The 24,339-nt window shown below is 36.3% G+C and overlaps 1 protein-coding gene across 9 annotated transcripts in view; it reads left to right on the top strand.

The window, feature by feature from the left end:
* PSD3 (pleckstrin and Sec7 domain containing 3) overlaps nt 1–24,339 on the top strand; it is a 720,908-nt gene that overhangs the window by 446,983 nt on the left and 249,586 nt on the right. For all 9 annotated transcript variants that reach the window (XM_017867267.1, XM_017867272.1, XM_017867266.1 and 6 more), the window contains 2 exons: nt 2,343–2,455; nt 4,359–4,417. In XM_017867267.1, the coding sequence (XP_017722756.1) occupies nt 2,343–2,455; nt 4,359–4,417 (172 nt within the window). The remainder of the gene's footprint in view (nt 1–2,342; nt 2,456–4,358; nt 4,418–24,339) is intronic.

Here is a 24,339-nt window from a genome sequence, read left to right as displayed (position 1 = left end):
TTTCGATGATTTTGACTACTCTAATGTAAATGGATATATACATTATTTGCCTTCTTGCAATTCATTTAACTTAGCATAATGTCTTCAAGGTTCATTCCTGTAGCATATGTCAGAATTTCTTTCCGTTCTAAGGCTGAGTAATAGCTCATTATGGAGAATATATAAATACCACTGTTAGCTTCAAGAGACACTTGGGTTGGTTCCATGCTTTTGCTATTGTGAATAATGCTGCTAGGAACATGAGTGTACAAATATTTCGTCAAGACTCTGTTTTCAATTGTTTTGAGTACAGAGTTTAGTGTTTGAATGATCAGCTTAACACACATACACACACACACACACACACACACACACACACACACACACAGAGAGTTTATAGACTGTAGAATTTTTTTCCTATAGCCCAATAGCCTTTTTTTTTTTTTTTTTTTTTTTTTTTTGAGACAGAGTCTCGCTCTGTCACCCAGGCTTGAGTGCAGTAGCACCATCTTGGCTCACTGCAACCTTCATCTAACAGGTTCAGGCAATTCTCCTGAATCAGCCTCCCAAGTAGCTGGTACTACAGATACGCACCACCATACCTGGCTAATTTTTTGTATTTTTAGTAGAGACAGGGTTTTGCCATATTGGCCAGGCTGGCCATGAACTCCTGACCTCAGGCAATCCACCTGCCTTGGCCTCCCAAAGTGCTAGGATTACAGGCATGAGCCACCCTGCCCAGCCCCAATAGCCTTTTAAGGTGATACTTTGGAATTAACTCTTCAGTGGAATAAAAATGAATGTCAACATAATCAGTAGAAAGTATCTGTAAAACTGTTTCCAACAATACCCTCTTTCTCTGACCTTTTCAAAGGAAGATGTCTAAAACTCACTGATTCTCACTTTTTACATTATATTGTATTGCAAGTTTCTAAGAGTAGCTGAAGATAACACCTAGTAAGCATTTAATTTTAAACACTACTTATAAAATGTCAGTGTCTGGAAGAATTCTGAGATCAGCTAGTGTAACCCTTTAATTTTACAAATGAAGAAACTGAGGCCTGGGAGATGAAGGGAGGATGTTTGGACTGGAGTGTAGTACTTCAGTGATTTATTGTAGGACTCTTTTCATACATCAGAGGTACTCAGGCTTTCTGACAAAAACAGTTAATAGTGGATGAAAGATCTATATTTTTGCCTTGCATTCTGATGTAGTTTATCAAAGTTAAGAAAATTAAAGTTTTGTCAATATATAGTTTGTTAACCTTAATTATATCTATAATAAAGAAGGCAAAATTTTCATAGAAATGAAGCTTATGGTGTGTTTCTTACAATAGTAAGATTTCTTAGACATTTTGAATTTTTTTTTTTACTTCCTGTCTTATGTTTAGGAAAACGGATCTACGTTGTCAGTGGAGGGTCATCTGGATTAATCTCAAATAAACAGTGCTCTTAGTGACTCTGAGTAGATTAGTGTGTGGTTTTTGGCACACTTCCTATAACTTAAAGATATTTTTATACATAAACTGATTTCATTATGTAAGGAATAAATTACTTATATCTCCCAATTTCCTGCTCCCATAACAAATTAATATTAAAATGTGATAATAGACAAAATTAATAGAAATCTCCTGTGTACAAAGCAATGTAAGTTATAGTGGCTTCAATAGAGATGACAATCATGTAACAAAATTACAGAACCACCCTGATGCGTGTAGAGTTTTAAAATCTAGACTTTATGATGATGTATTGAGTCTTAAGTGGTCTTTTTTTTTTTATCTGACTTTTTAAAATTGGCTACTTGACACTTGGTCATAATGAGGAAATTACCTACCTTCCCAAGGCTTTCTTGATGTATTGACCACTCTGTTATCACCCTGTCTTCTTTTAAGTTGACTTTTTTTTTTTTTTCTTTTGAGACAGAGCCTCCCTTTGTCATCCAGGCTGGAGTGCAGTGGCATAATCTTGGCTCACGGCAACCTCTGCCTCCTGGATTCAAGCGACTCCTACCTCAGCCTCCTGAGTAGCTGGGATTACAGGCACCCACCACCACGCTCAGCTAATTTTTGTATTTTTATTAGAGATGGGGTTTCGCCATGTTGGCCAGGCTGGTTTTGAACCCCTGACCTCAAGTGAATGCCTGCCTTGGCCTTCCAAAGTGTTTTTGTAGAATTTAAGTACTAATACAAATTTATCTTGAATGGCTATCTAGTAAATGATTTTTTTGCAGGCAGAGAATAACTTTATAATATCTTACTTTGTATAATTAATATCTTAGGTTTGTATAAATTGACTTTTAACTATCAAACAGTGTGATAGCATTTTCTAAAATTTCACTTCTTAAATTTCTAATTCTCTTGTAGGTATTTCTTTAAAGCATTTTCTCTCGTGGGAGAAACTCAAGAACGAGAGAGAGTTTTAATACACTTCTCCAATAGATATTTTTACTGTAACCCAGATACTATTGCTTCACAAGGTAATCTGATACAAATCCTTGAATTTCTATTTTATATCAATGGTTATTTTCCTTATTATGAAAGTTAAATTTTACTATGAGAAATTATGTAACTTCAATTAGCTCGTGATAACTACTAACACTTCTATTTACTTCATTCTAGTCTATTTAATACTTAATGTCAAATTGGAATTAGAGTTTTGTTTTTATGTGCATTTTCTTTCATTGTGAGCATTTTCTTATGTCATTAAATATTCTGTAAAAGGATAATATTTAAGGACAGTATGCTATCCTTTACTCTAAATTATTTTGTTTTTCACTTCTCTAGTATGACAGCATACTTTAAATTGTTCGTGATTTGTCACTCTAAGATGTTATGTAATTAAATGAAATTTCAGTTTTCTTATTTCTTATACATTTGGTCTCTACATTTCTTGTTGAAAGCTCATGTATCCAGAGTTTTGGGGTTAGTTTTGGAAACATGAACGAATCTCACTGGTGGTTGCGCTGTGTCTCTAGTGCTTTTGCTTGATATTAATTAGAGTGATACCACAAACTTCTGTTGATGATTTTCATAGACTATGAATTTATGCTTATTATACTATTTTTACAAAGTAAATGACTTAATTATAAACTGTTCATTTGTGGAGCTACCTTGTTGAAGAGACATCTTTCCTCCATTTCAATTCCTGCAAAAAAGCACACTTTTCGGTGTTCGAAGTGAAGCACTTTGACCTTCAATTGGAAAATCTTTCATAAACTTACAGATTATGGAGTAAATCACTGAGACTAGATTCACAAGAAATAGTAATTACCTCTCAGCTTCAGTATTGCCGATTAACCTCGATAATGTGCTTGGTATTGGCCAAGGTGCTTGCCTCTACCTTCTCTCCATCCCCCAGGCTGTAGTCAAAGTTAATTCATCACCTGATGAAGGCCACATTTCTATGGGTAAACTGATGCTATTTGGACCAGTTATTCATTATCTCTGTCACCGTTAGCCCTGACCAGAGAAGAAAAGAGATAAAAGCGGGCCGTTTTTATGAGAACCTTCTGCAAATCTAAGAAGATGTTACATTCTTGGATAAAAAAAGAAATACAGATTCGTGTACTTAATTGGCTGTTGATAAGGATATTTGAGAGTTGACTGCTGAGTTCTTAAAATACTTTGGAGAATTTGTTTTAAATATATGTAGAACTTGTGATAATAAAATGCTACTAGAATAAATACACTGTTAGCCATTTGGTAGCATCTACTTAGAGACACTGATAACAGAAATCACCTACTATACTAAAGAACTTATCTTTTAAAAATACCCTGCCTTTAATTTATGAGTGCAGTAATTACACCTTTCTAATTTAGCGTAAATTGGTAAGATTTTTATCGCATCTGAAACTGCTATTATCTATTGTACTTTTATAGAGAATTAGTAGAGTGAGACTAAGGAGAGCAACTAATTCTAACATTTGGAAATGAGAATCTTTACTTGGAGAACATTTTTATATGACTTCAACCTAACAGAAATGTGTCTTTAGAGGATCATATTTACTTGTCTTCCATTGTAAGCAATGCTTGTCTGGATATCCTCGTACTATGTATAGATCCTTAATTATTGCTGTAGTGCAAAACCCTAGAAGCCGATTTGTTGTGTCAAAAGACACTGTTTCAGGGCTTTACATGTGTACTACCAAATTGTCCTCCAGAGAGGTAAGAACAGTTTATCAACAGTGGAGTCCAATTCTGTGCATTGACGTTCTTTCTATATGGAAATTATTTTCCATTTTTTGTTTCTTAAAACAAATAAGCCTGTACCTAGCACAGTACTGTTTTCATAGGTTCTGAATGTATCCTATTAATGATAACAAGGTGGAGTCCAGCAGTAAAAAGCGAATTCATGCTTTCTTTTCTTGTGTCTTTCTTCAGATGGAGTCCATTGCCTTACCTGTGCAATAATGCTTCTTAATACAGATCTGCATGGCCATGTAAGTATGGATTTGTGAAACTTAGATCCAAAACATGTCGGGCTTATCTCTACTTTTATGTTTGTACACGTTTATTTTCTGCCTCCCTGTTCCTCATTCTCTACATGGTTCCCATGGCAGATGAATAAAAAGAAATCTTTGAAAAAAGAAAGAATTTTTTTATTTCACATGCTAGCACAGAGTATGATTTTAAATGCATTGTCTTGGTGCCTGGAGTTGTTTTAGCAGTAATGTGTGTGTTCTGTATCTTCTTTATCCAGTAGATGGCAGACAGAGCTTTTATTTGTTTTTGTTTTTTGGTTGAGAATTGCAGTTGATAGGTAATAATGGAGAGAATATAAGTTAGATCTGAAAATGTGAATCGTGTTTTCACTACATACCATAGTGAGTCAAATAACTCAGGCTTTCTTATGGTCCTCAGTTTACCTAGTCTTTTACTAGTTGAAATAATAAAATAATCTAATCATCCTATCATCATCTACTTAAGATAGAGGATAAAGTTTTAAAATGTATAATTGTACATACACTTGCAAGTTTTATAGAAGTGGAATTTTAGCATTTACTCGAACTCTTCATAATACTCTTCAAAATAAATGAAACTGGGACTATGAAGTAATTTTTGCTCTAAGTAAATATAGATTAATCCATATTTAACAAATTCTAATTTTATTTTGAAGAAGGTCAGATGTCCGCGTAGAGTATATTATCCCTTGATTTGCTGTAATATATCTTAAAATCTAAAAATTACATGTAAAGAATTGATATTTAGATATTCTGCTAGTCACATAATTTCCTTTTTTCAAAAATACAGTGTTACCTTTTAAGAAAGGCACCGTGGAGCTCTATGGGACCATTAAGTTGGACTAGCTGTTAAAAGAGGAGGGGATTCAGGGGAGAAAGGGTTCCACCACCAGAAAGCAAAGAGGAGATAGAGTGATAGAATCCCAATTTTAACATCATTTTAACATATCTCAAAATACTCAACTAGAAAGTTGCTTTTGCCATTTATAAGAGGTGAATTTAGAATCACTTGTAAACATACGTAGCGCATGTCCAGAGACAATACAGATTAAGAGAACATAGATCCTTTCAGGAAGCATTCTTGGGCAATAGCACTGCTAATATATCATGTGGAAATGCAGGCATTTTACAGTGTGAACATTGACGTGGGTACCACAGTGTAACATTCATACAGCTTGTTAAGGGGATTGCCAGTCAGTGGATTGTCCTGACCACTCTTTGCCTGTTACTGGCCAAGCAAGTTTTCACTGCTTCGTCTGCCTGTTTGATGACAGCAGTTGCTCTTTGCACCCTTCTTTCCCTTAACCTTTCTGGCCAAAGGAGATAATGTTGACTGTGTTTGGCCACATATAGCATTGATCCGAATCATTGATCACCAACATGAAGAATTCTCTTCACATTAGATATTTAGAGGTTCCATCAACATATAAGAGTTGTATGTTTAGCATCTGTTAACTGAGAAAATGTTTAATGATGGGAGGAAAAAAATCAGTAATATTGCAATTTCTGTTTAAAGGTTGAAGATCTCTTAGAGCTTTTGTCACACTTTTGGTGATTTGTTTCTACTAAATCCTTGATTGCGTTTTTTAAAAGCTAATAGCTTTAGTAATACTTTTACATACGCGTGTATCTTACTCATAACTTGAAATGTAGCAACCAATAAGGATGTTATTTTTTACTAGATATCTCAGCATGCTTGATGGCTAGATAAGCTGTGGACACCCTGGTGTCAATAGCTAGAGGTTTATTGCTGCAAATCTAGGACATCTGCCCTTCTTTACACTTACAAGGAATTCTAAGGAGATTAGATGAAGCATCCTGCTTCTTCTTGGCAACTGGGATGGAAGAGAGTTTATATAAATTAACATTTTAATATTATCTTGAATTAGGCCAATCACAGATAATTAATTGGCAATAGTAGCAAAATTACTGACAGAAGAGGGAGAAAAATTATCAATAACAGTGAATCTGTCATATTCAGGATCATGTGTTTGGTGATGAGTAGTTCTCTGTTATAAAAATGTGTGCGATATACCTGGGATTGTCTGTTTACGTTTTCTGTATTAGTTTTCTATAATGCATGCTCTTACAAGTCTGTCGAATATACAGTAACTATCATAAGAACTAACCATGTAAATGTGTTTCTTCTATCTTTCTCCTCTGGATTCATTTTAAAAATAAATTATTCTTCTAGGTGGTAAGTTTTTAATCCGTAATTCTGGATGTAGCTTCTCTTGCATCATGATTGCCTGATTTTTTTGTTGTTGTTTTAGTGTCTGTTTGACTTGTTAGCATGGCCCCTATGAAATCGAATCATACAGGAGATAAAATGAATTATTTCTACTGTTCTGCTCCTTTTCACCTTCTCCTTAATGCTATGCTACCTAGAATATGACCACCCATTACTTGATCCAGTGCCGGAATAATCTTCATGGGGAGTACACTAATAAACCATTTGTCATTGTTTCCTTACCGTTGTGTTGTGATAGCAGTACTGCAGCATGATCTCTCTAAGAAGTGCCAGGACCAGCCTGTCCTCATATGCTTTCAATAGGGGAGGGCTGACTCCCCTGTTGGGAGGTTAACTTGTTTTAGCTGCTCTTGGTGAACCTTTTTCCTTTACTCTAAGGAATGACGTACTGAAAATGCATTGATATGGGCCTTGGTTTGGCCTGCTAATTTCCTTACTAATAAAATAATGGAATGTGTACTAATATTATACTTATACTTAGCTAGTGTGACATGTTGAAATGCCTCTCTTTTTCTAATTTTCCCCTTCAACAAACATATATATATATAGTGTGTGTGTGTGCCTCCTCCTTTCCATACTCTGCTATTTGGTTAAGCATTAGAAGTGAATAAGGCAATGTTCATGGAAGCCACATGTCCTCTCTGATGGTGTTGGCTAGGCTGAGCTCATTAGATTTCACTGGAATCATGGTAGCAGGTTGCTGAGGTGCTATGATGGGAAAACACTGGGGAGGTGTTTTAATTTCATGTTGGATTATATAAAACCTGTCTAATTAGGCTCGGTAAAAAACAATCTGAAGTATATATAATATTTGGGGGGAGAAATTCAGTACCTGCTTTTAAAAAAATGTGTGACTGATTGATCATTTTCCTAGCAATAGTATCTACTTGCTTTGACTTGTCTGCAAGTAGTTTATTCCCTTATAATTGTAGTGATGTGGCGAGTTTGCTATATAATATGTTTTATTTTCAAAATGCCTCTTTATCTACAAAATACATATGTAAATTAAACTTCTGTACATACAGATACATTTCTCTTAAACTGTAGAGTTTCTTTCTTTGCTGTATTGGAAGTAAGTTTTATTGAATATTGCTTGAATTAACAAGGAAAGAGTTGAAAGTCTTTTTTCTTAAACCTTGTTTGAAATGGTATGAATAAGATGTGATATGTTAGAATAAGTTGATACTTACTGCTTGTCTGGACAGATCTTCGAATGTGTTTTATTTGTTAACACTAGCTAGCTTGCTTGTACTTCAGTCGTAGTTTAGTCAGGTTTCTACCATGCTGGCAGGATTATCACCCAGGGCTGGCGTTCTAGGGTAGTAGGAGGGTTAAATATAGAATTGCATAGCACTGAGGAGTGAGATAGATCGGAGCATAGTCAGTTGGCCAGTTTCACAACTAGAAAGTCAGAAGAGATACACAAGTCAGTGGCTGGCCAAGGTCAGGCCATTGTAAGAGGCAGTAGCCAGGGCATTATTTTAATCAAGATTTTTTGACAAAATATACCTTTTAACATCAAGGCTCGAGATTTTCAGTAGCAGTTTTATCCAGCGTCCCTCTGTTCTCCAGTATTGGCAGGAGCCAGCACACCACGTACAATTGGTATAAGAGCCTGGTTGTGGTTCTTAAAGGTGGCTCTCTTTATTGGGCTAGGCCTCCTACGTATACTTTGCCCTTGACATACTCAGAGCATGTTGAGTATCATGCCCCCCTGTGGTCTAAGTTTAACGTATGAGGCAGGACCTTACTAATGTTTTTAGTATTGGGTTTTAAGTTTGATAAGGGCTAAAACCATAGCTAGTACAACTTACTGGTAGGGAGAAGAATATAGTCAAGGAAGAAAGTATGTTTAGGTTTTGTAACAGAACAGTGTTAAAAAAATACATGTGGGGTTCACTGTGAGACAGATTGTAGGATTTCATTATTTCTTTTCCAATCTATAAAATTAATTATTGCATTGGCTTTCTAGGAGCCTAGAATATTAAATACTGGATAAATATTTGATTTATTGTCAGTAGTGGAAAATGACTATTACAAAAATTATTTTAAAAATTTAAAGCTTCACATTGTGCTATTTTATATTTTCATTGTCAAAAGCATCACAGACTTCCATGAAGTTGATGAACCTTATAGAGTTAATATCCTCAAGAACTCTCTGCATCTGTAATGATCACTATTGTAACTGGCAGCTGCCTTAAGTACATTTGCATGCTGTCCTCTCATCTTCATGCAGGATAATATCTTCCCTGTGGATACCTCTTGTGTCTGTGCTTCTCTGTATCTGTGATGCCCCCTGCCATGAAAGCTATCATTGGCATTCTGTTTTCTCTCTGAGCTTTCCCCTGCTTAGATTCCAGCCGTGGTCATAATTTCTATTGTGCCAGCACTGCCTTCTCCTTTGGAGTCCTCTCTCCTACCTCCTTGGTGCCGTGTCTGTCTTGTCTTGCCTATTTTTTCCCCCTAAATTATTATTTGCAAAGATCTTTTTATTTATAACTTTTTAAGGTCAGGGGTACATGTGCAGGATATGCAGGTTTGTTACATAGGTAAACAAATGCCAATGTGGTTTACTGCACAGATCATCCCATCACCCAGGTATTAAGCCTGGCATCCATTAGCTATTCTTCCTGGTGTTCTCACTCCTCTCACCCTCCACCCTCTGACAGGCACCAGTGTGAGCTATTCTGCCCCATGTGTCCATGTGTACTCATCATTCAGCTCCCACTTACAAGTGAGAAAACATGGTAATTGATTTTCTGTTCCTGCCTTAGTTTACTAAGGATAATGACCTCTGGCTCTGAATGGGAGAAAAAATGTGTAATTTATCCATCTGACAATGGTCTAACATCCAGCACCTACAAGGAACTTAAATGTTCTGCATAGCTTTTGCTATGCAGAAGCTCTACAGTTTAATTGGATCCCATTTGTCAATTTTTGCTTTTATTCTGATTGCTTTTGACATCTTAATCATTAAATTTTTGCCCTTGCCTGTGTCCGGAATGGTATTACTTAGATTTGCTGCTAGGGTTTTATTGGTTTTGGGTTTTACATTTAAGTCTTAAATCCATCATGTCCCTGTAAAGGACATGATCTCATTCCTTTTTGTGGCTGCATAGCATTCCATTCTGTATATGTACTACATTTTCTTTATTCAGTCATTGATGAGCATTTAGGTTAATTCCACGTATTTGCTATTGTAAAAAGTGCTGCAATTAACATTTGCATGTGCGTATCTTTATGACAGAATGATTTCTGTTCCTTTGGGTATGTGCCTAGGAATGGGATTGCTAGGTCAAATGGTATTTCTGGTTCTAGGTCTTTGAGGAATTGCCATACTGTCTTCCACAATGGTTGAACTAATTTACACTCCCACCAACACTGTAAAAGCATTCCTTTTTCTCCACCACCTCACCAGCATCTGTTGTTTTTTGACTTTTTAATAATACAGCCATTCTGACTGGTGTGAGATGGTATCTCATTGTGGTTTTGATTTGCGATATTGATCAGTGATATTGAGGTTTTTTTCATGTTTCTTGGCTGCATGTATGTCTTTTGAGAAGTGTCTCCATGTCCTTTGCCCACTTTTTAATGGGATTCTTTGTTTTTTCCTTATACATTTAAGTTCCTTGTAGGTGCTGGGTATTAGACCATTATCAGATGGACAAATTACAAAATTTTTCTCCCATTCTGTAGGCTGTTTACTCTGATACTTTCTTTTGCTATGCAGAAGCTCTACAGTTTAATTTGATCCCATTTGTCAATTTTTGCTTTTATTCCGATTGCTTTTGACATCTTAATCATGAAATTTTTGCCCTTGCCTGTGTCCAGAATGGTATTGCCTAGAGTTTCTGCTAGGGTTTTATTGCTTTTGGGTTTCACATTTAAGTCTTAAATCCATCTTGAGTCGATTTTTGTATGTGGTGTACGGAAGGGATCCAGTTTCAGTTTTCTGCATATGGCTAGCCAGTTTTTCCAGCACCATTTATTAAATAAGGAGTCCTTTCCCCATTGCTTGTTTTTGTCAGGTTTGCTGAAGATCAGATGGTTGTAGGCACGTGGTCTTATTTCTGGGTTCTCTATTCTGTTCCGTTGGTCTGTGTGTTCATTCTTGTTCCAGTCATGTTGTTTGGGTTACTGTAGCCTTGTAGTACAGTTTGAAGTCAGATAGCATGATGCCTCCAGCTTTCTTCTTTTTGCCTAGGATTGCTTTGGCTGTCTGGATACTTCTGTGGTTCCATATGAATTTTAAAATAGTTTTTTTCTAATTCTGTGAAGAATGTCTATGGTAGTTTAATGGGAATAGCATTGAATCTATAAATGACTTTGGATAGTATGGCCATTTTCATGATATTGATTCTTCCAATCTTCTATGAGGATGGAATTTTTTTCCATTTGTGTCATCTCTGATTTTTTTGAGCAGTAGTTTGTAGCTCTCCTTGAAGAGGTCCTTCATTTCCCTTGTTAGCTGTATTCCTAGGTATGTTATTCTTTTGTTAGCAGTTATGAATGGGAGTTCATTCATGATTTGTCTGTTGGCTTGACTGTTGGTGTGTAGGAATGCTAGCAATTTTAGCACACATTGATCTTTGTACCCTGAGACTTCGCTGAGGTTGCTTATCACCTTGAGAAGCTTTCGATCTATGCTTTTACCTGACTATAGCTTCCCAGACACAGTGGCCCCAAGGCTGTCATCCCTGGAGCTTCTCAGTGGTCCTAAGAGAAGAATCAGGGCTAGATCTCACAGTTTCAGAGGGTTGCTAGTGGGGTCTGGCATTCATTTTCACCAATATTCTTTCTGTCTCCACAACAAGGATATGGGGAATAATAGCCTGAGAACCTAACCATTAGTTGTTGAAATGTTTTTAATAATGTCATGATCTAAAAATGTTGAATTGTAAAATGAACTTTAGAATATAATTTACTATCATATTACCAAAGGTCTAGACTTTAATAGGAATCCTTATCTAAGTATGCCATAGGTTAATGTTGCACTGGTCAATTTTGTTGGATTCTATGACCTCTCAGAATGAAAGCCTTCTTTCCTTTTTTCCATCCTCTCTTCCTTCACCTGTCCCCTTTCCCCGCCACCTGTCCCCTTTCCCCGCCCTCTAGCCTCCCACTTTTGGTAGTTTTGCTTTTTTTAGAACAGATTTATATATGCAAAATACCTCAGGGTAGCTTTAATCAGTTGTGTCACAGGGGCTCACTGAGGGACCTCATATTATCTAACTTATACATTATTCAGTCTTCTTATCATTGTAAGCTTTTTACATTGGCACAGTTCTATTGTAGAACGTGATAAGGGAAAGCAGGTCAAATTCTAAGTCAGTTTTGCGCTTTCTTCTTGCAAATTGATTGTGGAGGAAGGAGGGAGGAGGGAGGATGAGGGTGGCTGAAACCCCTGACTCTTCTTTCCAATCCTGTTGCTTACTTTAATGCCTGTCCTGCTACAGCAATCAAATTAGAAATTGTTTGGTTAGTCTTTGTAATTTGATGGTGAGTTAGGTGTGTTTATCTTCTCAAATGTTAGGGGAAGTGCTTTCTAGGAAATATCAATAGAAATCTGGTATTTCAATGTTCTCAAGTTTTTTGGTCCCAGGATAGCTTTATACTCTTAAAATGTTTGAGAACCCCCAAAATCTTTTGTTTATATATTAATATTCATCTGAAACTAAAACTGATAAGATTTTAAATTGCATTAAATCATTAAAACCCATTAAGTGAATAACACATTTATGAATAATAGTTATACTTTCCTATGTGAGAAATAAAGAATAGTGCTTACGATTATTGTTCATCTTTTTATATTTGGCCTAGTAAAAGATGGCTAGATTCTCATCTGTTCTTGTTTATAGTTGGTTGCAGTGTATCAGAAGTCATGTATCTTCTAGAAAACTGCACTGTATATTTGAGAGAATGAAAGCAATGTTTTTAGTGTTACTGTAAAAATAGGGTTGACCTCATGGACATCTGGAACAGTGTCTCTGAAACACTTTGAGAACCATTGTGCTGAGGTACTATTTTAGTTCCTTTTTTTCTTTTACCACTCTGGCTCCTTTTTCAAAGGCAGGATATTATAGGACAGGTGGGAAAAGTCCCAATGACATATCAGATACTCCTAAATGTTGAGCTTTTAGCACTTAAATGAGCTCTGTGATTAGGGTTTATGAAAGAGCACATTGAATATCCGCTGTAGTCCTGGTTTGAAAATTTACAAGGGGTCCTCCTTTGCCCACCAATCATATATTTAAAAAGAAATGGACACCTCAGGGCAGCATGACTTAATCAAACTTACTTGATAGTAAAACATACAAAATAAAAGCGAAACAGGAGCTTTCAGCAGAGTCACATAACCGAAGTAATTACCAAATCAGTAGTATGCCTTTCCACCATTTATTGTAACATGTTGGAGGAGGTGGAATTGTCATATGGGAGAGTATGCCTGCTGTGTTTTTAATATCCTGAGATTTATGAAGCCAGATTTTACCAATGGATGAGGAGGGCTTTTAGTTTCTCTGAAAGCATGTTTTCCACAAAGCTTCCAGACCTGACACTATTAAAAATGAAGAATTTTAGAATCATTATGCTTAATTCTTCAACCTCTGGATCTGAGTATATGCTGTTGTCTGCTTTCCTGGTGAATACCTAATTGACACAGCTGGCCTATTCACAGCTCTCCTAGGGCTGATTTTTAAGTTAGGCAATGGTCAGAGCTTTGTAGAAGTTCCATTGCCAGGGATGGCACGCTCAGGCACGCTCAAAGAGTCTTGGTCACCTGTATGCTGAGTGTGGTGCTGGAGCTTGTTTATGGTTTCTGGCTGCTCCTGATATGAATGAAATTCTCCATCTTCACTTTCCCCTTTGATCTCATTATTGCCACAGAAGTTGGGAGCTGTTTCTCTGTTATGGTAGGGGGAAAATGCCCTTTGTTTTTACAAAGCAAAAACCTGTGTTTGGAGAATAGAATACATCAGGGCGCCTAACCTGTTTGCCTGCTCACTCACAATGTTGTCCTCAATACCAATACCACTTCCTTCTGGTTTTCTTTAAGGCAAGGGGTGGACAAATTATGACTCATAGGTGAAATCCATCTGGGGCTTGTTTCTGTAAATCAGTGTTATTGTAAATAGCCATACCCAGTTCTTTACATCTTCACACCAATTACAGTGTTGAATAACTGTAACAGAATATATGACTTGGAAAGCCTAAAATATTTACTCTCTGGTCCTTTATAGAAATTCACAGAATTTGTCTGTTTTGGACTCTTGCCCTTAGTTCATGAAACCTGCTAGAACTTGGACACTTGTTTCCCCAAACTCTTTACTAAAAATTGTATATGGGAATGTCTTAAACATATCGAGGATAAGTTTTTCCAGAAATGATAAATTTATCAAGGAACTTTCCTCTAAAGGGCATTTAATGTATCTTTAAATGAATACAGAGAAAACATCTTTTTATCATGAGAAAACATTTGAAAATGGTAATATTGTCGATACAGAGAGTAGCTTTAAATTATCATGGGATGACATAAGCCCCTGATATAGAGAGTATTTTGACTTTTGATTAATATTTGCTCCCATTAAGGACGATACCTTGATTAGCTAAATATTTAAGAATTGGGCCTGCCTGGCATTTTGGGGTTCCAAATAGAATTTTTTTTTTTTATTTTCCATTTTGTCATCTATTTTGTTATTTGATATTTTTTAAGTTTGATTGAAATGCCTACTGATTTTAAAGGTAATGATCCAGAGCTTCATCTTTAGTTGCATCTGTTTTGATAGAAAGTGTATTGATTTCAGGGTACCACTTCTGTGCCTCTCAGTGCATCAGTAGGCATTTTTAAATCTCCATGCTTTATTTATTTAATGGGAAAAAAAATTTTAAATACGAGAAAGTACTATTAAAATACTTCATTGGCATGCAGCTGGTCAACATTTGTTTCAGAGCAGAGCTACTTTTATGCAAAGTTATCCAAAACTAATTTGGGAAGAAAATGAATGGAACTATGTCAGTGTATGAGCTTCTCTTGGATACTTATGAATTCTTGAGACATAGAATCACTGATCAGAATCCACTGTATTTATTGAGTAGTGTTTGCCTGAATAATAGTAGTTTAAAATAATTGATACAGCTTGGTACATGACAAGGAGAAAAAATCCAGACATCATGAGGAGTATTTCTTGATGACAAAGACTTCATTTTACTTTTACTCCCTGTGGAAATGGTATAAAGGCCTGAGTGGAAGGAAGGTGTTTAAATACGTGCCAGGAAGCAGCAAAATGGACTGATCTGACTCCTCACCTTTTGTTCCTAATAATTTTTGTCTAGAAGAATTATCAATGAGTCAAAGAGTGCAATAAACAGATGTAAGCAACTTCAGCTAGTCAAACATTCAAGAAGTTGTTGGACATTTTTAACACATAGACAACCACATCTCTTGGTTATCTTTATTCTCTGCATCGGTAAGAAAAGGCACAGTCTATTGGATGATTGTACTAATGCTTAATTACTGCGTAGGACTCCAAGTATTTGAATCGGCTTTTGTTGGTCTGAATCTGTATGTCCGTCTTGCCCACCTAACTGCCATTTTTCCTAATGGCTGTTTCAAAGTCCACGTGAGTCAAACTGGTATCTTTATGCTGACATAGATAATGGTATGGTCACTGCTGAAACTGGACAGTAGGCAGAGCCAACTAAGCAGTTAAAATAAATCTGAATTTAGGATGAAGTATGATTTCATAGACCAAAACAGCTTCATGGACTTACTGTTTTAAAATGTTATGAAATATGACAGTTATTACTTAAATGTTTTCATTTATTCCTTGAAGTAGAAATTAATGGTGTCCTGAAAAAACCCTTTTGACTCTGTAGCCTTTAAATATCTTGTTCCTGAATCTCCCAAAAGAATTTTTTAAAGATAGTATCTCTTCTTCAGGTTTAAAGTTGGAAACTTTTTATTGTAAGTTTAAGTATAGGCATATCTCATTTTATTGTCCTTTGCTTTATTATGCCTTAGTTATTGAACATTTTTCCTAACAAAGTGAAGGTTCATGGCAACCCTGCGTCAAGCGAGTCTATCAGTGCCATTTTTCAATGAACCATCCCCATGTAAGATGGCAGACTTAATTGATAAATGTATATGTTTTGACTGCGCCAACGACTGGCAATTCCCCATCTCTCTCTCCTCAGGCCTCCCTATTCCCTGAGACACAACAGTATTGAAATCAGACCAATTAGTAGCCCTAGAATGGTCTCTAAGTGTTCAAGTAAAAGGAGGAGTTTCATACCTCTCACTTTAAATCAAAATCAAGAAATGGTTAAGTTTAGTGAGGCTGAGATAGGCCAGAAGCTAGGCCTCTTGTACCAAACAGTTAATAAAGTTGTAATGCAAAGGAAAAGTTTTTGAAGGAAATTAAAAGTACCATTCCAGTGATCACAAAAATAAGAAAGCAAACCAGCCTTATTACTGATTAAGGGCAAGTTTTCATGGTGTAGGTAGGTTATCCAAGCAGCCACAGTATTCCCTTACACCAAAACCTAATCCAGAGCACGGCTCTGAGTCTCTTCAATTCTGTGAAGGTTGAGAGAGGTGAGGAAGCTGCAGAAGAAAAGTTGGAAGCTAGCAGAACTTGGTTTATGAAGTTTTAGGAAAGAAACTGTCTTCATAACATAAAATGCTTGGTGAGGCAGCAAGTGCTAATATAGAATCTGAGGCAAGCTCTCCAGAAGGTCTAGGTAAGATATTTTTTCCTAGAAACAAGGAAGAACATTTTATAATAGTCAATTCATCAAGTTCATAAAACACTTCTAATCAATATAAGCCTCTGTGATACTGTGATAAATAAGAAATACAGATTTGATCTCTGCTCCTGGTTCTTCAAATGAACCTCTTGAGTGATAGGAGTTCTGACACAGAGCTCCTAAATGCCTTGGATGATGATGGGAGCATCGTTTATTCTAATGAGGCAAGCCTTGGTGAGCTCCTAGATAAGCTCAGCATGGGGACAGCTTGTCTGGGGAAACAACCGTGTGATTAGAGGGGTGGAATTTTCAGCCTTCCCTCCTTCCTCACACACCCCACCTCCAGTGAGCAAGAATTGGCTGAAGGTTTAGTTGATACCAATGGCTATTGATTTAATCAGCAATGCCTGTGTTATAAAGCCTCTGTAAAAACCCCAAGTATGAGGTTTGGAGAGCTTTGAGGTGGCAAGTACATCTATGTACTTGGAAGGTAGGCATCCCAATATCACAGGGACAGAAGTCCCAACACTAAGGATCTTTACAGACCTCACTCCGTGTATCTTTTTATCTCACTGTTTATATCCTTTGTAATATCTTTGATATTAAAGGGATAAATGTTTCCCTGAGTTCTTTGAGCCCCCTAGTAAATTAAACCCAGATAGATGATCCTGCAAACCCCCATTTATAGCTGATTAGTCAGAAGTATAATTGACAAGCCACTGCTACCAATTGACATCTGAAACTTGGGGTGATCTTGTAGGACTGAGCCCTTAACCTGTGTGATCTCATGATATCGGCAGATACATAGTGTTATAATTGAATTATAAAACACCCAACTGGTGTCTGCTGGAGAATTGGTTGTGTATGTGGAGAAACCCCACATACTTCAGTGACTATTGTGTTGAGGGGTGTGTGAGTGTAGGGAAAAGGTTTTATTCCTTCTGAACACATAATAAGCCATGAAAGACCAATGGAGAGAATTGGAGGGAGAAATAGTTTTATTGAGAAATTAGTACCATACTTTAAATAATGCTTAGAATCACCACACACATCAACAAGGAAATAGACTTGAAAAACATAAAAACCAACTAGATGTAACAGATATCTAACAACAGGAGATTAATCTTTAAAGTATACATGGAAAATGCTCAAGGACAGGACAGAAGTCTCAAAAAGGGATTGAAAACATACAAAACATGTTTCTGGACATAATAGAATATTAGAAATCACTTAAAGGACGTTTATCGTAGTCAAACAATATACTCCTAAGTAACCAATGGTTCCAGAAAAAAATTTACAAGAGGAACTAAAAGATAGTGATGAAAATAAAAATATGTTAGCCAGTTGCATTGGCTCACGCCAGCAGTTTGGGAGGCCGAGGCTGGCAAATCACTTGAGGTCAGGAGTTTGAGACCAACCTGGCCAACATGGTGAAATGCTGTCTCTACTTCAGAATACAAAAAGTTAGCCAGGCCTGGTGGCATGCACCTATGGTCCCAGTTACTCGAGTGGCTGATGAGGGAGAATCACTTGAGCCCAGGAGATGGAGGTTGTAGTGAGCTGAGATCGTGCCATTGCACTCCAGCCTGGGCAACAGAGTGAGACTACGTCTCAACAACAACAAAAAAAAGCAAAATGAAAATACAACATAAAAAACTTATGGTATATAGCTGATGAATTGCTGAATTGCAAATTTATTGCTCTAAACTGCTGTATTTTAGAAAAACGTCAAATTTACAATCTAACCTAATGAAAGAAACAAAAGCAAACTCGGTCCAAAGAAAGGAAAGAAGAGTCAGAGCACAGATGAATGAAATAGAGAATGTAAGAGTAGTAGAGAAAAAGCAATGAAGTCAGAAGTTTATTTTTTAAAAAGATCAACAGCTGACAAAAGTTTAGAGTGACCATGAATAAAGAATCCTCAAATTACTAAAATCAGTAATAAAGAGGGCGTTACTATTGGCCTTATAGAAATAAGTATTGTAAGTGAATATTGTCGACAGCTATATATCAACAAATTAGATAACCTAGATGAAATGAACAAATTCTTAGAAAGGTAAAAACAACTGAAACTCAAGAGGAAACGAAATCTGAATAGATCCTTAGCAAGTGAGGAGTTTAGTAATCAAAAAACTTCCTACAAAGAAAAGCCTAAGATCAAATGGCTCTACTTGTGAATTGCATCAACATTTAAAGAAGTTTTAACATCAGTTTTTTTACACCCTTCAGAAAAAAAGAGGAACATTTCTCAAATAATTCTATGAAGGCACTATTACCCTGATACCAAAATGAGACAAGTCATAATAAGAATATCCCTTATGAATATTTCTTGCATTCAAAAACAAACCTAATTCAACAAAATATAAAAAGGATTATATAGCATGACCAAGTGAGACTGCCACTGCCCTGCCTACAGCCATGTGCCACTCATCTGCGTGCCACCTGGAGGCTTGGTGATGACCACTAGGCCATTTGTAACCCCACTGCTGGCACCCAAAACTGTAACTTGGGGCCCCAAGTTAGCCCTCTGTTGCTGTTGCAGCCACAGACATTATGCATGCCACCTAAGGGCCTGAGGACCCATTCATTCACCCCATTGTTACCACTGCTAGCACACAGACAATCCACTTGAAGGCCAAGGATTGGTCCGACTGACCTGCTTTTACCAATATCCACATGTGTTGACCGAGGTCCTACATAACCGTCCCACAGTTGCCATGATTGTTACCTAAGAACTGGCCTGCCTGGTGTCCCTTTCACTAGCAAAGTCTCACTACAGCCTTTACTAAGAGCCACAGCTTTATCCACTGAGGAACTCATAGACACCACTGATGCTAAAGATAGACAAAGAAGTCATATGGAGACTGCACTGCTTCTCCCACCCAGAATCAAAGCCAAAACGCGTTACCCAAACAACACTATAGATAGCTCTATAGAAAAAAATGTCTTTCCCTTCAAAACCCAATCCATAGAGTTGGATGAAGCAAATGTTACACCAGATGCATAGATATAAATGTAAGGACACAAGAAACATGAGAAATCAAGGAAGCATGAAACATTCAAAGGAACACAATTCTCCAGCAACAGATGCCGACATTTAAAAAATCTATGAAATACCTGATAATGAATTGAAAATAATATTTCTGAAAACCCAGGTACTACAGAAAACAGATGAACAAGGAAAATAAACATTTCACAATCTGTGTGAAAAATTCAACAAAGATGTCAGAAAGAAATTAAATAGAAATCCTGAAGCTGAAGAATTTAAAGAGTAAAATAAAAAATATAATCATGAGTTTCAACAACAGACTCTAGATCAAGCAGAAGAATTTGTAAACTTGAAGACAGGTCTTTTGAAATAAGCTGAGCAGATAAATTTTTTTTAAAAAATCAAAACGAAGAAAGCTTATGTAACACATACAGTGACCAAATACTGGAATTTGCAGTTTTCCTGGGAGAGAACAGATGGGTAAACACGTAGAAAACCTATTTAACGAAATAATAGGTAAAAACTTCTCAAGTCTTGGAAGAGATACAGACATCAAGATATAGGAAACTCAAAGATCTTCAGATATATTCTACCCAAAAAGGTCTTCTCCATGCCACTTTAGAGTCGAACTGTTAGAAGTCCAAGAAAAAGAATTCTAAATACAGGAAAGGGGTCAAGTCACATGGAAGAGTATCCCTATCACACTAATGGCAAATTTCTTAGCAGAAACCTTACAGGTCATGTTCCACGGTGGAAAGGTCTATACAACCCTACCCTCAAAGTTCAAGGAATATGAGAGGCCAAAGAAAGAGGCTGACAAATTCAGTTTCTTAGAAACATTTAATAGGGATTTAGGAACATTTAATAGGGATTGTGTCTTGGGAGGTACCTCAAGAGACAAAGATGGTGCATCCTTGTGCCTTTATTCCCAAGACCGAGTGCTTGTATGCCATAGAAAAAGGGTGTGCATGCATCAGAAGGGCTGTGTAGGATAACTACCTAAGAGCATTGTTTATAGCAAGTACAGTAACATTTAGATTGTTTTGACCTAGGAATGGGATTTATGGTAAGTACGTGTTCTTTAACAAGTAAAAATAAACTGGAAATCTTAGAGGCCTTCTTGGAACTGGGATTAATGAGAAATCAACGTGGTCGATGGAATTACTTTGGCCACTATAGTCCAGGAGAAACTGAAATGATAAATCCAAAGTGGTAGAAAGCAAAACAAACAAAAAAACACGACTGTCAGCCAAGAATATTATACCTGGGGAAGATATAAAAAAATGAAGGAGAATGAATGCTTTCCAAAACAAGGAAAAATTGAAGTGCATCACCACTCTACTGGCCCTACAAGAAATGCTCAAGGGAGCCCTGCATTTAGAAGATAAAGGACGATATCTGTCATAATCAAAATACATAAAAGTATAAAACTTTTGGCTGGGCATGGTGGCTCACACCTGTAATCCCAGCACTTTGGGAGGCTGAGGCAGGCGGATCACGAAGTCAGGAGATCGAGACCATCTTGGCTAACACAGTGAAACCCCGTCTCCACTAAAAATACAAAAAAAATTAGCCAGGCTTGGTGGCGGGCGCCTGTAGTCCCAGCTACTCAGGAGGCTGAGGCAGGAAAGTGGCATGAACCCAAGAGGCAGAGCTTGCAATGAGCCGAGATTGCACCACTGCACACTCCAGCCTGGGTGACAGAGCAAGACTCCGTCTCACAAAAATGAATGAATGAATGAATGAATGAATGAATGAATGAATGAATAAAATAAAGGAATCAAGTGTTACTACTACAGAAAACCTGCAAACCACAATGATAAGAGAACAGGATGAGAGGATACACAAAACCAAAAAATAATTCCCAACATGACAGGAATTAAGTACTGAATAATCTTGAATGTAAACAGTTTAAATTCCCCACTTAAAAAATATAGATTGGCTGAATAGAAAAACAAAACAAACAAAAATGACTTAACTATATACTGCCTATAAAAAACTGACTCTAGTGGTAAAGACACATAGACTCAAAGTGAAGGGATGGAAAAACATAATCCATGCAAACAGAAACCGAAAGCAAGCATGAGTAGCTACACTAATATCAGATAAAATAGACTTTAAGTCAAAAAGTGGCAAAGAAGGCAATTCTATAATGGTAAAGGGATCAATTCAGTAAGAAGATACAACAATTCTAAATATTTGTGCACCCAACACTGGAACATGCAGATATATAAAGCAAACATTATTGAATCTAAAGGGAGAGACCGACTCCAATAAAATCAAATTAGGTGTCTTTGACAACTGACTCTCATCCTTGGACTGGTTATGTAGCCAAATCATCAACAAAAAGACATTGAATTTAAACTTCATTTTAGATCACATGCGCTTGATAGACATTTACAGAACATAGTGTCCAAACAGCTACAGAATACATATTATCACATGGGACATTCTTGAGGCTAGACTATTTGATATACAACAAAAGCAGTCTCAACGATTAAAAAAATAGAAATAATATCATGTATCTTCTCAGACCACGATGGAATAAAACTAGAAATCAACAATGAGAAATTTGGAAATTGTACAAATATGAAGAAATTAAGCCAAAATTATGAGCCATCGTTGGATTTAAGGAAGAATAAGAAACAAGAAGTTTCTTGAAACATGAAAATGGAAACACAAATATCAAAATATGTGGGATACAGCAAAAGCCATGATAAAAGAATGTTTAAGAGTAACAAATACTTACATGAAGAACATAGAAAGATTTTAAATAACCTGTTGGTGCACCTCAAGGAGCTAGAAAAGCAAGAACAAACCAGATACATAATTAACAGCAGGAAATAAAGTCAGAGCAGAACTAAATTAGAGGTGAAAAAAAAGCTATGCAAAGGATCGATGAAATATGAAGAGTTGGTTTTTTTTTTTTTTTTTGAGAGAATAAACAAAATTCATAAATTGCTGGATAGACTATCCAAGATTAAAAGAGAAGACACAAATAAAATCCCAACCAAAAAAGGAGACAATAAAACTTACATCCCACAAAAACAGAAGATTGTTAGAGGACTATCGTGAACAACTATCTGGACAAATTGGAACCTACAGGAACCAGATACATTACTGGACATGAGATAACTACCAATATTTGGCCATGAAGAAATAGAAAACTTGAACAGACCAGTAACGAGTAATGAAACTGAGTCAGTAATAAAATGTCTTCTAACAGAGAAAAGCTTGAGCCCAGGAGATTTTTACTGCTGAATGCTGCAAACTTGTCTGACATCAGTTCTCCTCAAACTGTTTCAAAAAATTGGAGAGGAGGGGTTTTTTCCTAGCTTGTTCCATGAGGCCAGAATTACCCTGATGCCAAAACCAGATAAGGATACAACAGAAAACACATGGGCCAGTATTCCTGATGAACTTAGATGGAAAAATCCACAGCAAAATACCAGCACTCCAAATCTAACAAATCAATAAAAAGATCTTTCAGTGTGATCAAGTGGGTTTTATTCCAGGGATGTCAAGATGGTTCATTATATGTAAATCAGTAAACATGATACATCACCAAAAGATCAAAATTACATTTTTAATATGTATTTTTGCATCTCAAATGCAAACAAAAGGGTTTTATAAAATCCAGCATCCCTTCATAATTAAAAAAAAAAATCAACAAATTAGGCATAGAACACATCATAGTAAAGGCCATGTATGACAAAGCCACAGGTAACTACATACTCAGGCAGAACTGAAATCCTTTCTTCTAAGAGCTAAAACAAGATAAGGATGCTCACTACTGGAAGTCCTAGCCAGAGTAACCAGGCAAAAGAAATGCATCCACATTTGAAAAGGGGAATTCAAGTTGTCCTTTTTTCAGATAGTGTAATCTTATATCTAGAAGCACCTAAAGACTCTACCTAAAACTCTTACATCCGATAGATGAACTCAGTAAAGTTTCAAGGTAGAAAATCAGAGTACACAATTCAGTAGGGTGTCTATTCTCTAATAATGAGCTACTTGAAAAAAATCAGGAAAGTAATCCCATTCATCACAGCTACAAAAGAAAACACCTAGGAATAAATTTAACCCAGGAGTAATTTCATTCGATCCAGCAACCCCACTACTATGTTTTTATCCAAATGTAAGGAAATTACTGTCAGGGTTATAGGGCATCCCTGTATTTATTATAGTACTATTCTTGATAGCCATGATATGGAATTAATCTGTGTCCATCAACTTATGAATACACAAAGAAAATGGGGCACATATACATAATAGAATATTACACTTCCATTAAAATGAAATCTTGGCATTTACGGGAATGTGGATAAAACTAGAGGTCATTACATTAAGTGAAATAAGTCAGGCATTGAAAGACACATATTGTATGTTCTCCCTCATGTGGGAGTTTAAAAAGTTGGTATCATGGACATAGAGAGTATAATGATAGTTACCAGAGGCTGTGGATAGTGGTGGTGGTGGGATAAAGGGAGATTAATCGAAACATATAGTTAGATAGAAGGAATAAGTCCTATTGTTTCATATCACCACAGGATGAATATAGTTTATAATTATTGAATATTTCAAAATAGCTGGAAGATTTGAAATCCCAACACAAAGAAATAGTAAATGTTTGAAGTGATGGGTATCCAAAATATCTTTATTTGATTATTACACATTACATGCATATTTCAAAATATCACGTGTACCCCATAAATATAGTTACTATGTATTAAGGTTTTCTTAAACTTAGATTTCAGGTAAACAATCTAATGAAACACTGTAAAGAACTAGAAAAGCAAGGTAAAAAAAACTCAACATTAGTGGAAGGAAAGAATAAAGGTCAGAGCATAAAAAGTAAAGTTCAGATTTTAAGAAACAATTTAAGAGGTCAAAAAAAAAAGTGGGGTTTTTTAAAAC

Source organism: Rhinopithecus bieti, unplaced genomic scaffold (genome assembly GCF_001698545.2).
Source record: "Rhinopithecus bieti isolate Rb0 unplaced genomic scaffold, ASM169854v2 scaffold_2888, whole genome shotgun sequence".
Classification (NCBI taxonomy): Eukaryota; Metazoa; Chordata; class Mammalia; order Primates; family Cercopithecidae; genus Rhinopithecus; species Rhinopithecus bieti.
This window is presented reverse-complemented; position numbering and strand designations above follow the sequence as displayed.